Source organism: Chinchilla lanigera, unplaced genomic scaffold (assembly GCF_000276665.1).
Source record: "Chinchilla lanigera isolate Chin_1 unplaced genomic scaffold, ChiLan1.0 scaffold00086, whole genome shotgun sequence".
Taxonomy (NCBI): Eukaryota; Metazoa; Chordata; class Mammalia; order Rodentia; family Chinchillidae; genus Chinchilla; species Chinchilla lanigera.
In genome coordinates, this window is record NW_004955487.1 from 3,935,152 (window position 1) to 3,950,975 (window position 15,824).

The following is a 15,824-nucleotide window of genomic DNA, read 5'->3' on the forward strand; positions in this document are numbered from 1 at the left end:
TGCCGGGTATTTTGTGTCAGCAATGAGAGAAAAGTAACCAAGACATTTCTATTGTAAAGTGGGAATGGATGTCACAGTCTCCTGGCTCCATATAAATGTTACCAAAATAAAATATCAGAAAGGGGACCATGATGACAGAATACTTAGTAAATCTCAATGTACAAACAGCTTATTCCAGGAAAATTTAAAGTACAAAAATCCGAACACAGTGCAGAAAGTATAGATAATTATATCAAAGAGAAATTCATGTTCTCCTTAAGATTCTAGCTGAAGTTTCTATTAAATAATATGGTTCAAAAGTGTACTTCAGGCCATCCTCTTATAAACACAGAGGACATTTCTCAGGACATGTTAAGCTAGGAGGTTCACCACGGTATTCGCTGAAAGAGTTTAGGAGCTGTCCATTCAGACATGTGTAAGAAAATACCATAGTCCAGGCCGTTTTTAAACTCATTCCTGTCAGTTCTGGAGGCTGGAAGTCCACGGTCGAGGCCCTTTGGATTTGGAGTCTGGTTTCGTGAGGCCTGTCCTCGTGGGCCCCTCTTCCTGGCTCATGCAGGGCACTTTCTCTTGCATCCTTGTGCCTTTCCAGGCAGAATGAGCTGCCCCGAGCCACTTTTATAAAACTAGTAATCTCCTTCACAGGGATGCTAAAGTTTTTAAAGTTCTCTTTGTGGTTACTTAAACTCGAGGTTCAAATAATTAAAAAAATTTCCACCTGAATGTTTGGTAATCCAAGAATTTTAATCTATTGTGGACTTTTCTTCTGCTGTTCAAAAGCAGTAGTTGATGGAGGAGAAGCAGAAGAAAAAGAAGGAAAAGCCAAAACCCTTTGGATTTTAGTGTATGTGCTACCAAAGTGAACACGACACTTCAGATTTTAGATAAAATGAACTCTTCCAGTTTTTTTGTGCTTTGTGAAAATGTCCTTGGAAACCAGGTGGCCATCACATAGGCTTGCTGTCCCCTACCACAGTCTTAAGAGGATGCCTGCATGCCTGCCACAGGGCATGCCATCTTGGGTAGCAGGTGATGGCAGCCCTGGAGCAGAGCCATGGTGTTAGGATCTCCGGGTGTGAGTGTGCCAGGGCTTTGAGTGAGTGTGAAATGCCCTTCAGAGGCTGCCTCTGCTCCTCCAGCTTTCTCCAGGCAGGAGACTGGGCCTGCTCCATCCCTGCTCCATCTGTTCTCCTCAAGGAGCCCCATGCTGAGGCTGTGGATTTGCCACCAAGACAAATGCAGCTAAAGAGTAGAGGTTGCCCTGCAGGCCTCTGCATGCCCATACGTCCTTAGTGCTGGGTGCTTGTCTTTGTGCTGCCTTGCACACATGCTGTGGGGCATTATTTGGTCATTAGCTGGTGACTGTAGAAGTTTTTCCTTGTGGGATATCAGAATAAACAGACTTTTAAAAGCCAAGTCACCTGCTATCAACAGTTACATGCTTGTCTGCCAGGAGCGTTTCCAGGCACTGCAGCAACACGAACCTGTCACTGGAAGCCTTCCATATGTCACAGCGTAAAGAGCTCGTGTGTCTGCAGACTGATCAAACTGGGCATGTTGAGTTCCTGGTGTGACTCTGGAAGCCTCCTTTTCCGGTCCTTGTAGCACTTGTGAAAAGCTGTTGTGTGTTTATTGTGTTTTTCAGCAGGAAGAAATTAATTGGGTTGCCAAATCTGTAGGTCCAGAGAGATTTATAGACTGGGGCAATAATTACATTCTTTTTTTTTTAAAAAAAGGGATTTTCAGAATTGGGCACCAAATGATGACTTAATCACTATCATTTAGATATATGTTTCTTTTAAATCTGTGTGTTTTTGAGACAGAGTCTCACTATGCAGTTCAGGCTGGCCTTGAGCTCACTTTGTAGCCCAGGCTGGTCTCAAACCCACAACGATTCCCCTGCCTCAGCCTCCTGAGTGCTGGGATTACAGGCGTGTGCCACCATGCCCAGCCTTAGATACGTTTCTTAAGATTTTCCTTCTGTTGGCTCAGTAATAAACTTGAAAGGTCTGAGTGTAGTTGGAGCAAATCACAAGTTTGAAAAGTCTTGGTGTCTGGCAGTCTACTTGGTGTTCACTTCCCATCCTGAGTGGCCTTGGGAAGCAGGGAACTATGCAAATGATGTGAATTTGACTTATATTGAGGTTGCCTGACAATGTCTGTGTTCCCAGAGCTGGCCTCACCCCAGGTGATGAAGTCTTAGGTGGGTGCTCCTTCACTTTGGGACCATAAACTTGAAAAGAGGGGTATATTTTATTTCACGAGCAAGGGTCCTTCCAAAGCAGAACCATTATAGCTTCTATGATGGCCTCAGAACAGGTCAGCTGTCTGGGTTATTTGGGTTTATTCATAGAAATCGCTATTTCCTTGTGCTTTTCCCCCATGATTATGAAAGGGTGAGCATATTTATATTAAGTGCTTGCTACTTGGTTCTTGGCTTGTTAGCATTGTTTTATATCCTCTCAAATACACCAGTAGAGTGTGATAAAGCAGAAAAGTGGGTGATTTTTACGAACAAAGAAATAAACTTCTTCGTTTGGAGTAGGAAGGATGGCAGACATCCTAGGTTATTTTCTCATGTTTACGGCAGTGGTTTCATGGCAATGATCTGTGCTAAAATAGAATTTCTCTTTTTATTGCACTTTGCATACTACAGCTATCACAAGGTACAGCAGCGGGCATAGGGATTGCTACCTAACAACAGCTACTTTTCAGATATGTCGCCCATGGATTAATAATGAAGTGTATGATAAGAGAGTTCTCCCCATAGTGGTTTTACCGAGCAGTTAGCCCCTCTGGAATATCACGCGTCTCACTGGCATTACAGCCTTGCAGAAGCACCTTGCAGATGTGTCCCTCTTTTATGTCACCTCTGGGAGAGCAGGGACCTTGTCTGCTCATCTACTGATGTGTGTTACTGAATATGTGCATTGGTATTAATAGATAGGACCTACACTGTGGGGCCGTGGGGAGAGGGAAAGGACCTCATAATAGTTAGGACACTGTCCAGGCAGGGCAGGAAGATGGTCACCCACTCACTGGCTATGTCAGAAAAAACACATAGGATGCAGAGTGTGCTGGCTGTGGGCGTCCGCTTCTGCAGATAAGCTGCAGGAACTGTGAGTTACTAAAGGGGAGCTCAGGTGTTCTGTCCTTGCTTGGAGATCCTCTCCTGTGGTACTTCCTGTGCGATAGCAGCTTTCATTTACTCCATTTGCTGTGTATCTGTGTGTGGAGGAGCTTGTGTATAGATTTTAATTAGTAAACCAGCCCAAATTGGTCTATAATGCTGAGGTCTAGAGGCGCCTGTCATCACAAGCTCTGCCGTGTTGGACTGTACAGCCTCCTGCCCCTGTAGGTCACCTCTTGTGTCCCTCATCTCCTGGGGACCTGTGGGTTTGGGCAGCAGTGGAAGCTGGAAGGTGTTCCTTGTTGGAAATGGAACGTGTCATCTCTGATGGTTGGCATGACTTTTCCTTTGAGAACATCTGCAGCCTCTCCTGCCGTGGCCTTTAAAGCTCATTTAGACTAATCCCAGAGGGAAAAATCAGGGCGCATTCTCATCCATCCCGGAATGGTTGGTTGCTTTCTCCTTAATCTAGTTGGTATTTTTTTGTTTTTTGTTTTTTGTTTTTTAAATGCAAGTTAGCAAACTGTTGTGCCATAACTAATATTAGTACCTAGTTTTTTTTGTTTGTGTTTACTTCCCTTCTCTGCTCTTGGAATCTGTGGGTCACCCAGATGATATGGCAAGATCAAGGCCTGCAGCATGCAAATGGTGAGTTCCTATGTGCTCTCTATTCATAGAATTAAGGGATAACAGCCTGAACCCTCTCAGATGTGACAGAGGCTGCGTTGGTTCATGGCCAGGGGTGGTTCAGCACCCACTCCCTTGTCCAGCACTTCTTGGTTAGAAGGAAACTCGTCTTCCAGGCACACCTTCTGCATGGTGCTCATAGGCGGGCCTCATGAGCCTGCACAGCACGGAGCCCTGAGCAGAGGTGCAGCCCGGTGTCCCTGGCACACTAGCGTGTGCTGTGTATGCATCTGTAGAGGCCGAGTGTGCAGTGGGCTCCCACTGTGTGCAGCCTGAGAACAAGGCAGACTGACAATCTCATTGGGCAGGACATGGAGCTCAGGGATGCTGTCAGACCTTGGAGGACATTAAGGGACACCTGGCTGGGTTTGGACAGAAGGCCACCAGAGGAAAGCAGGTATTCCAGAAAGCAGTGTGATTCAGGACTCAGGACAGATAGAGCTGAGCAAGTGCCTCTCCTAGTGACTTCCTCCCTTAAAAAGTCTCCAGGGAAGTTTTGGCTTTGTGTGAAGGCAGTCATTTGAGTGTTCCTGACACTTTTAAAGAAGTTTGTGTAGTTTTCCAGGAAAGAATGACTGGCAGTATTGTATCTGGGGTGTAGTGCCTGCCCTCACCGTTGACTATGCTGCCCACTGCCCTGGGGACACTGGGGTGTGTCTTCCCCCCAAGCTTTCCCAGTGCCCTGGAACACAGCACCAAGTACAGATCCAGTGTGTAGTGGATTGACACCTGGTGGTCAACTTATAACACCCAGCTGAACTGAGTAAGCGTGGTGCTGAGTGTGGGAGGCCCACCTGAGGACTGTTGCCAGCAGCATAAAAGGCAGAACTGGAGAAGAAGTTAGACTGTTGGGAACTGTGGAAGGCTGTTGGGAGCAGGTAGAAGCTGTAAGAAGCCGATGGTTCTGTTGGAAGAGCTTGTCATGCCAGCTTTCCTGATGAACTTGGCTATTTTGATCCTCCAAGGAGCTCGGGACCTTGTTGGTACTGAGAATAGCTTCGGTTCACTTTGGGGGAGCTCTGGTCCTCACTTTGAGCATCGCTTCCTGGCTCCGGAGGGGAAGATGGTGCACTGCCAGTCTCCTGGAGACGCTTGCTGCATTGGCTTTTCTGATGAGAACTCAGCTGTCTTCACCATCGGAGGGGTTTGGAACCTCAGTGTTGCTGAGGATGGCTGTGGGTACTTTTCAGGGAAGCTGTGGTTCTTACTTTGCCCATCGCTTCCTGGCGTCAGTATAGATCCCTCAGCCTGCTGGCACAGATCCTTCATCCTGCTGGCACAGACTTTCTAGCTTCTACCACTAACCTTTGGGCCTTCCCAGCACAGATCCGTGAAATAGGCCTGCATGAGACGTTGTTAGTGGGTTCTGAGCCTCCAGTTGGATTTGTGGAAGGCACTGTTATGAGCTCTAGGTCTTCACCTGGACTCATGCAGGACATTATCACAGGATCCAGGCCCTCAGGATTCTTTGGTTCTTAGTGTGTGGACAGATTTCCTTCTCTCTTATATATAATTCTTTGGGTGACTATTACAAATAATCTTATAAAATATGTGTCCTGTATTGTACTGTTTTCCCTTGCAAAAAACTCCAAACCATGACACAGTAGTATCTCTGACAGGTATTGCAGTCACCCACTTTAATTGTTGGGGTATTTCTGCCCCTTTAAGTCAAGTAGTGTTTGTTTTATGAAATCAAGTGTGCCTATGTTAGGTGTTTACAGTGGTATCTTGGTTCATGAACTTAATTTATTCCACAGTTCTGGGGAAGATGGCTGCGTTTGTGTTCCTGTGGAGAATTTGGCCTCAGTAGTATCAGTTGTGTTTTTCCCCCTGTGTGGAGTTCATAAATGGAAGCAAAATTTTGCTGAATGGTTCTGCTTGCAAACTGAATTGTTCACAAACAAATGCATTCATGAATCATGGACATCTCTTTTTGGTGAATTGTTTCTTTTACCAATATATAGTAGTTTTATTTGTCCCTTCTAATTTTAATTTGAAGTCTATTTTGTCAAATATTATAGTTATTCCTTCTTGCTTTTCGGCTGCAGCTGCTTGGAGAATCATTTTCCAGTGTTTCAATTTCAATCTGTTTATGTCTTTTTCACTGAGGTGTGTTTCTTGTAGGCAAAATATAGTTGGGTTTTTAAAAAAATCTAATCTGCCAATCTGTGCCTTTTAATTGGAGAATTAAGACCATTCATTAAGTGTTATTACTGAAATGTATATACTAATCCCTGTCATTTTGCTGTATTTTTAATGTTTAATCCAGTTGTGATTTCCATTTATCTACTCTCTCAGTGAGATTTATTCTTTCCCTTGGTCTTATGATTAGGATTGTTTTCTCCTTTATGTTTCATATTCCCTTGAGTACTTTCTACAGTGTTGGGTTAGTGGTAGATTTCTTATCTTGGATGGTCTCTATTTCCCTTTTGGTTTTGAAGGATAATCTAGACATAATAATCTAGGTTGAATTTTTTGCAATTTGACTGATATGTCGTGGAGAGCTTCTTTCTAGTCACATCTATTTGGAGTTCCAAATGCATCTGGTACCTGGATATCTATCCCATCCCCCAGTTTGGGAAATTCCTTGCTGTAATTTCAGTGAATATTCATTAGCCTGTACTTCTTTATACTCCTTGAGGCCCATGAGTCTTAAATTTGTTTTTTTAGAGTGTCTAAGTGCTCCTGAATACTCCTATCACTCATTTTTATTTTTTTCTTTCTTACTACTGAATGTTTTAGTACATCTACCTTGTCTTCAAGCCTTGATATTTTTTCTTCTGATTCATCTAGCCCCCTGCTGAAACTTTCAATTGAGGTTCTTATTGGAATATTTGAAGTTTTTGTTTCCAGGATTTCTGTTTATGTTCTCTTTTAGATCCTCTGTCTCTTTACTGAAGTGGTCTTTCGTATCCTGCATAGTCTTCCTTAATTCATTGAGGTGCTTATTTCTGTCATCTGTGGGTTTATTGATCGTTTTAATAATTGATTCATTTGGATGCTTCTCTGTATCATCTTTGATCTCAGAGGTCATGTTAATTAAGGGTTTTAAAAATTCTTTGGAGTTTTATCCACTTTGATATCTGTGGAACCAGTTTTGTGGGAGTTTCAAATTTTGGGGAACCATTTAGTTGCTTTATTTTCTTGTGATTCTTGTGTTTTTATGTTGAAGTTTGCAGATCAGTTGACATGGTGTCGTAGTTAAGGTTTAAGTGAATGGCTTTCTCTTTGTGATGTGCCCTAGGCTGTAGGTATGTTTCAGTGTGAAAGCATCTACTCAACTCTTTGCAAAGTCCTAGGTTCAGACCCTAGCAGAACTTTTCAAGGAGAGCATTAGCTACCAGTAATGTCCATATCCTAATTATATATCCACATATAACTTAAAACGTATTTTAAAAGTTCCCTACTACTGTACCTACCCAGGAAAAGAAAAGGAGGGTAATAATATAAGATAGACCAAAAAAGAAAACAAAACAAAAAGTAGGCATTAGTGATAATATTTATATATAAGAAGAGAGGAGGGAGGAGAGAGATTTGAGACAGTGTGAAAAGTGAAGGGAGTATAAGTGGAAAGGAAGAGACTAGATAGGGAGATTGAATCCAATTAATGATACACCAAAGTTAAGAAACTGTGAAACAGCCATTGATGTGGGAAAACAACAACACACACACACACACACACACACACACACACACACACACACACACTAAAACCACATCTCATATTCCTCCTTATGAGTGTGTTTATGCTGGAGACATTTATTCACCCTGGACTTCCTGGCCATCTGGAGGCTAAGCTCCTCCCCTCCCTGGTTGTGGACAGTGCTAGTGGAGGCTGTTAGCACAGGGACCAGGTCACACCCTGTCTTAAGTGTTTCCTCCCAGGGAAGGGCAGTGCAAAGATGAGTGGGCTATCCACCAAGCCTCTCCCTTGCCTAGTTGCTGGGCAGGTCTAGCTGATGGGACCTTCCCCCAAACACAGCCTGAGCTCTTGGAGACACAGCTGGCTGTTGGCTGTCACTGCATTCGCCCTGGGTGGCCCTGGGCCAGGCCGAGGTGGTTGTGTGCAGAGTCCGCATCCTGGAGGTACAAAAACATGGGCTTTTTCTGTTCTCCGGTGCCTCCTACAGAGCCAAAGGAAGGCACCGGGGACACTTCCTGCCCCTGTGCTGTCCAAATCATCTCCTGCGCCTTTTACCAAGGCAGAGGCTTGGAGTTTTAGGATGGTCCCCTGACCTGACAACTGCCTAAATCCACAGTGTGCATTACTTCTGTCTCTTAGCTTTCTAAAGGCCAGTGTTTTGAGAGTTTGACTGGCTGCTCACTAGCTCAAGTTGCAGCCCAGTGATTTTCTGAGGCTCCCCTCTCATAGAGCCGATGCCTGTGGATATTATCCTGGCGCACCTTGTGAGTGCCGCCCCACTGGCCCTCTGCGAGCTGATCTCCAGTGCTGATGCTTTCTTTGTGGCTTTTACCCCGGGGGTGATAGGATTGAACTGTTGACACACGCATTGAATCGGCTGGGATGGATTGGGCTGTGGACGGGCTCTAGTTGGCTCCAGTAAAAGGAAATGTCCCCCTGGTCACAGGCAGGGCAGCCTGGCCCTAGTGCAGGTTTCCTGACCCCCTCTCGCTCACCCTTCTACCCATCAAGGTGCTGCAACCTCCCAAACACTGTCCCTCTGGGGGGCAGGGCTTCAACGTGAGAATATGGGGGATACAATTCAGTCCGCAGCAGCAGTCATCATGACATCAGCCACAGTGCTCTGAGAGGCAGGTAGGCAAGCACTTGCAGTGACTCTGGGCCTTGTTCCTGTTGATCCTTGGCGTTTCTCTTCCTCTCAGCGTCACTTGGGAGCCGATGGGAGATGGAAAGAAAGTCATTACTTTGGCCGATAACCACATCCTGCTCTGGGACCTCCAGGAAAGCTCCAGCCAGGCTGTGGTAAGCAGGGCAATGGCAGGGATGGGGGCTTTGCTTTGGAATTGGACCTTTGGGTGAAATTCAGAATATGCTTCTTGATTTGCATGTGTTTAAGGGTCCCCCATGAAAGCAAGGAGCCCTGTGAGATACCGCACAGGCCTAGCTGACAGGGCTGCACCTGTCCCTGACTTATGCAAGGGGCTTAGTGCATCCAGAAGTCTACTATCCTTTTAATGATTTTTTTTTCCTCCGGGACTGGGGATTGAACTCAGGGCCTTTGCACTGAGGTGCATTCCCCAACCGTGTTTATTTTTTTATGTTGAGCACAAAGTTACTAAGTTGCCCAGGCTGGGCTTGAAATTACAATCTTCCTGCCTCAGCTGCCCAGAGTGCTGGGATTATAGGCATGCACTACCATACATGGTTATACGATAAGTGGCGTTTTAACCACTTAACAGTTTCCCCCAAGTATTACTCAGGCAGTGTGTTTGTTTTCATACTGACTGTCTTGTGAATCACTCAAGCATCATTTCAACCAGTCAATTCTTGTATTCAATAAATTTGATAAAATTTTTATATTTCCTGTTATATTGTAAAAATTAATGAAAGCCAGGTGCAGTAGCGCATGTCTGTATTCCCAGCACTTGAGGCTGAGGCAGGAGCATCGTTTCGAGTTTGAGACCAGCCTGGGCTACAAAGTGAGCTCAAGGCGAGCCTGAACTTCTTAGAGAGACCCTGTCTCAAAAAGACAAGAAAAAAAAAATTAATGAAGAAATATATGCAAATTTTGGTTATTCTGTATTTAAATAATTGAACTGGTAAGTGGTTAATGTATATTTTGCCAATATCACACTTTCAAGTAGAAGCACATATAAAATATTAACTTCACAAAGTTAGCTAGCTTTTTACTGTATTTGCCTGAGTCATAAAAATAATTATTCATCATTTTGAATATGTTGTCTTCCATAGAGTAGATACTGGTATGTATTTTTGAGCCCTTAAAATTTTCTTTTGCATTTTGATTTTTTAAATAGGATCTTGCTATCTAGTTCAGGCTGAGCTTGAACTCCTGTAGCCCAGGCTGCCTAAAACTTGCTATAATCTTCCTGCCTTAACCTCCCCAGTGCTGGGTTTATGTCTTTGTACCACTACGCCTGACTTTTGTGTGTATGTGTGTGGTACCGGAGATTAAACCTAGGGCCTTCTCACTGAGCTGCATCCCCAGCCCTTTCATTTTGAGACAGGTCTCTCTAAGTCACTAAGTTGCCTAGCCTGTAAAATTTTCTCTTTGAAAATGTATTTTTTGAAACATGCATTCATAATTGCACTGCATTTGTTTGCGCCAAAGTTACAACTTCAGGAAAAAGAAATATTGAGAACTTGAAATGAGACCTCCTAATTTCCTGTGTTCAAGGGCCCCATCACCCCTACTGGTCTCAGGGAACTGAGAGTCGTATCTGTCAGGTAGATTTCTTTACTGGCAGTCTTGCATTATATTTATTTGCTACTATGATGCTTACTTAGCTTTTTCCCTTGTGATGCTTTACAGTATTAATAAATCCTGCCCTCAACCTTCTGTGTTAAAGAGATGACATGAGTAATGATTGGTCATTATTAATATGTGGCATAGAAGTTGGACTTTTTAAAATATTAAGTGACTTGTTAAAGTTTAAAAGTTGAACAGTCACAGCCCTTCATGAAAAACTGAGAATTGGCCTGTTTTTCTAGGGTGCTGATAGTGTTTAAGGAAAACTCATTTTTATTTTGCAATCATCCTAGGCTGGGTGTGGCAGCACATGCCTGTAATCCCAGCACTCGGAAGGCTGAGACAAGAGAATTGCTGCAAGTTCAAGGCCAGCCTGGGATATAAAATGAGTTCAAAGCTACCCTAACTGCATAGTGAAAACCTTGTCTGAAAAGGACCAAAAAAAAAAGAAGAAAATGAAAAGAAAAAGAAAGAAAAAACCCGCTAGATTTTCATAGCATGAAGTAGAACCCAAGTTCTACATAAGTTTTCAAGGTAGAGCAGGATGCTTGAAGGAGACTCAGTTGTGAGATCAGCTCAGGGACACCTGCAGGTGGAGGGCCAAGGATACACTGGGGACCTGCCTTCCAGAGTCTGTCAAATTCTGGCCGTGGGAGCCCACCAGCCCCTCCCTCCAGCTGGAAGCTGCTGGAAGCTTCGGAAAGAGGAGAAATGCTGTCCTGTCACATGCAGCTCATGCCAGGCTTTGGGGCGCCACTTGAGGAACAGCAGAGCCGACTGCACTGTGGTCACACAGTGCTGAGGCAGGGTGCTCGAGAGAGACCCAGGTCCTGCTCTGGTGTGCCGGGCGTGGTGGCACTTGCCCGCCTTCACTGTCCTGCTCTGTAATCAGGCAGCGAATGTGTCTGCACACCCAGGTCATCTCCAAAGCATTTCATGGTAGGGCGATTAATCTGTAACTTATCTTCTACAGAGATCAATTTAGTTTTCTCTCCTCCTTTTTTATCCGCTGTCAGCAGTTCTGTCAATATCCCTCTGCGCCCCTCTGCTATGGTATTTAATACAGAACCTTCCCATCGATTTCGGCCTCCTCACTCTGGCTTCTCATTTTTTTTATTGTTTGAGGATATTGCCTTCTGTGGTGAATCTAATCTTATGCTCCCTGCATCATTAGCTTTTGCAATTAAATTGGAGACTGTTTGCCATTTATAATCATTAGCAGAGCACCTAGGAGGCGGAGAGTGGGAGGTTCTCTGGGGTCCGGGGACCCAAGGAAGGCAGAGGGGACAGCCTCCCTGTTCACCTCTGTGTCCCCCAGCTCTCAGTGACTGAGGACACAGATGGCATCTGTCCACACAGGGCACAGGAGTTCCTCAAAGATGGAATCCAGGGGACATTGTCTGCCTGGCAACATTCACACACAGCAGCGTCTCTCTGAAAGGACAGATGTGTTTCTGGGATATAGCATTGTTAGAGATTTTCTGACCCGAATTTGAAGTGGGAGACTTTCCTTCCCAGAAGCCCCTGCTCCCTGATGCAGTCATGGCTGGAATTATTCTTTCTTCCATCACTTTTTACCTAGTGGCATCTTTTGCAGAACAGCGCTTTTCCATTTTTTAAAAGCAGACTTTAGTGTGTGGAGTGGCTTGAGGTTCACAGCAGAGCTGAGTGTGTGGGGCTGAGGTTTCCCATCTCCCTGCCCAGCGGCACAGCCTCCCGGATCCTGCATCCCCACTGCTGCGGCCACAGCGTGGCACACCTGTCCCACTGGGTGAGCTGTGCAGACCCGACGTCAGCACCCAGCGCAGTGTGAATCTCAGGGACAGAGCCTTTTGAGTCCAGCTTTCCTCACGGAGCCACATGCGCTCAGCTTCTCTGTGGCTTCTGGCTCCGGAGCTCAGTTCTTTGTCCCCCTGAGTAGTGTTCTGCAGCTGGAAGCCATTTCCAGTTTCCTCCTATCACTGTCCTGCATTTTTTTCTGACAATTCTCTCGTATTCCGTTGCACTTTGTGGTCCATGGTAGTGGGAAGGAGGTCTCTGGAGACTCACGAGACACCTCCCAGCAGGGTGCAGAGGCCTCCTCATGGCTAGGCGAGGACAGGAGTCCAGGCCCCCACATGGCCCTTGCCATCCCCAGTGGAGATGGACAGACTTTCTCCGTGTTTGCCAAGAGTAGAGCTATGGTCATTAGGTTTTCTCTTTTTCTGGCTGCTGAGTTCTGAGGCAGCAGCTCTCCCTCCCTGGGGCTTTTCTGGGTCTGAACTGTTGGTTTTCCTGGTTGTTGCTTCTGCAGCTCTTAAGTCTGGGGTGAGAAAGGCAGAAGGAGAACCCAGGATGAGCCATGTGGCTCCTCGTGCCCGTTCATCCACTTCTTCCTCTTCTCAGAATCATCTTGCATGTTACTTGTCTCACCCAAGTTTTTGTCCATAGTGGCAGGAACAGAGAGACAGGTATCCACACCACCTCCTGGGCAGCAGATGTTCCTGAAGGTCACCATTCCTCCTCTTGTCCTCTCCTCCCATTTTAGTGTCTAAGACCCTGATGATGTGGAAACTCTGGTCTAAGTAGAGAAAGGGCCTAGCATGGGTGTCCTCACCAGGTCCCTATTGGGCCCTGCTTCCTGTCCCTTTCCCATGGGACCTGGGGTGGAGCTGGGGCTGTGCAAAGCCAGCCTGAGGGCCCTGGGATGCTGAGGCCAGGCTGATGTGACAGGTGGTCAGTGGGCACACTTGGGAGGAGGGCTAATTAGTACCTTTTCAATACATTGCCATTGCTCACCAGTGTTTGAAGCCCTTGGAGCCAAAATGCAGACTGCATAACTGCATACTTCTTGGCGGATGAGACAGGAAGGCACGTGGAAGTGAAGGAGGATTCTGCAGCTCTGCAAGAAGTGATACTTTTATTCAAAGTGTGCCTTCACCTTAACAGCCTGGGACAGGTGTGGGCCAATGGTGGAGGTGAACGGGCACAGGAGGCTGAGACAGGAGAGGTTCAGAGGCAGCAGGGACTCCTGTGGTCAAGTAGGTACTGTAGCCTTCAGGGTCAAGGCCCATTTCTGCAGCTTTTTAAACAGGATGCTCTGGGCAGTGTCCACATCTATAAATTAGGCATCATGAGAATCTTACAACAGAATTCTGTGTGAGTAGCGTCCCTCACAGAGCCTGGCCCCTGGCAAGCCCTTGGTATACACCTGTTGGATAGAAGAAGGAGTGGGTGGATAGATACATATTGGGTAGAAGGGTGAGTAGGTGGGTAAATGGATGGATAGACTGATGCAAGATGCATTTGTGGATGCCTGGATGGCTGCCTGGACAGATGTCTCAGTACATGTGTGCATGGGTGGATGTGTGGGTGGATGCATGGGTGTGGGGATGGTAGATACATGGGTACGTGGATGTCTTAGTCACTTTCCTCATCACTGAGACACAGTACCCAGTCTCCACAATTTAAAGGAGCAGAGGTTTATTTTGGCTCACATTTGTGTGGGTTTTAGTCCATAGTTAGCTGGCTCCAAGGCTGGGTAGCAGGGTGGAAGGACCTGAGCAGCTCTCCTCTTGGCATTCAGGGAGCAGAGAGTGAAGAAAGGAATAGGAAGATACACCCTACTAGGGCATGCCCCCAGTGACCCTCATCTGACCAGCATCCTCCTGTCAGTACCAAGCTAGCTGTAGCATCCCATCATCCATTCACCATCCACAAGTCCTGCCTTTGCATACATGTCACTTTGGGGGGACATCCAGATATTAACCATAACAGTGGACATGTGGATAGATGCATGGGCCCCTGCGTGCATGGATGGACGTATGAATGGATGCATGGGTAAATGTGTAGATGGATGCACGGATCCGTGTATACATGAATGGATATAAGGGTAGATCTGTAGATCAATGGATGGGTCCATGGATGCCTGGATGGGTACATGGGTGTGTGGATGGATGCATGGGTGTATAGATGGATGCATGGTACATGACATGTGGATGTATGCATGCATGAGTGCATGGATGGATGCATGGATTGTTGTGTGGATAGATGTATGGGTCCATGGGTGCATGAATGGATGCATGGGTCCATGATGTGTGGATGAGTGCATGGGTTCATGGATAGATGTGTGGATGGATGTGTGAGTATGTGGATAGATGGATGTGTGGATAGATGCATTGGTCCATGCTGCGTAAATGGATACATGGGTCCATGATGTGCAGATGGGTGCATGGGTGCATGGATAGATGTGTGGATGGATGCATGGGTATATGGATAGATGGATGTCTGGATAGATGCCTGGGTACATGGATAGGTAGATGAGGGATGGGTGGATACATGGGTGCATGGGTGAATGGACAAATGGATGAGGGGTGGGTGCATATGTGCATGGAGGGATGGATGTGTGGGTTCTTGGATAGATGGAGCATGCATGGATGTGGTGGCTGTAATATAAGATCTTCAAAGCTGGACTATTGATGACAGTCACCAAGAAGATCCCAGTGCAGAGGCAAGTACAGAGGAATGGATTTGAGGTACCAGAAAGCCATGTGTGTTGGTCTTATGGTGAAGTGGCCATCCCCAAAGCCAGCAGGTGATGAGCAGGTCCCAGCTCAGACGTGAAGGACACTGTGCACTGTCACTGTCGCTGTGCTTTTCTCTGTGAAAGGTATTTTTCCCCATCCAAAGAACTGACCATATTAGGCCACCTCTTTGACAGTTCTCATGTGTCTAGTTGGTGTCACAGGAATAAATTTTATATCCAAGTGCATCTTGGGAAAAATGTACATATCTGCATTCACATCCTGCCCCCTATTGTTAGTGTGGGACCAAGGTCACACTGCATTCATAGTTCTGGGACACAGCCTGCTTCCAGAAGCAGAGGTTTTGGTGCTACTCTTCCTTCCCAGGGGCCCAGCGCCCTTAATGATGTGCAGAGCAATCCTAGCCCCGTTGGGTCTGTGTGTCCCATGTGACCGGATGTGCAGTGCCACCCGCATGATCCTGGTGTCCTATGACCCTGGCAGGACTCACCTCTGCCCTTTCTCCAGAACAAGGACAACTCTGCTGTCCAAATAGGCACCATGGCAGCTGGTGTCCTGGCATATGAGCCTGGTCCTCACCAGATCCTTTCCTCTGAAGTCCTGAAGGTAGCAACAGGCCTCGAGGATTCTCCGGTGACTTCCAATTCCTCCACCTGCATCTGACCACAGAGATGCTGCACCTACTGTGTATTTCAGAGGACAGCATTAGTCTTTGCCTCATGCCCAGGCTTTTGTGGCTATCTCCCATGTGCCTGGTGTCACCCAGCCACCCAACATACATTACCTCATTTAATCCTTGTTACCCTGCACTATGACCCTGTGCTTAATACCTTGGTTGTACATACGAATTACAAGAGAGAAGACCGAGCCTCGGAGAGACTCGAGAACTCAAGAGGCAGAGCTGGGGTCAGGTGCAGGGTCTTCCTTCCTTCCTTCCTTCCTTCCTTCCTTCCTTCCTTCCTTCCTTCCTTCCTTCCTTCCTTCCTTCCTTCTTCCCTTCCTCCCTTCCTCTATTCCTCTATTCCTCTGTTCCTTCATTCCTTCTTTCCTCCTCTCCCTTCCTCCTTCTGTCCC

General features: G+C 46.3%; 1 protein-coding gene across 1 annotated transcript in view; it reads left to right on the forward strand.

The window, feature by feature from the left end:
- The window catches only part of Tssc1 (tumor suppressing subtransferable candidate 1), a 94,282-nt gene that overhangs the window by 69,683 nt on the left and 8,775 nt on the right, over positions 1-15,824 (forward strand). Inside the window, exon 5 of the mRNA XM_005404376.2 lies at positions 8,663-8,762. Within this exon, the coding sequence (XP_005404433.1) occupies positions 8,663-8,762 (100 nt within the window). The remainder of the gene's footprint in view (positions 1-8,662; positions 8,763-15,824) is intronic.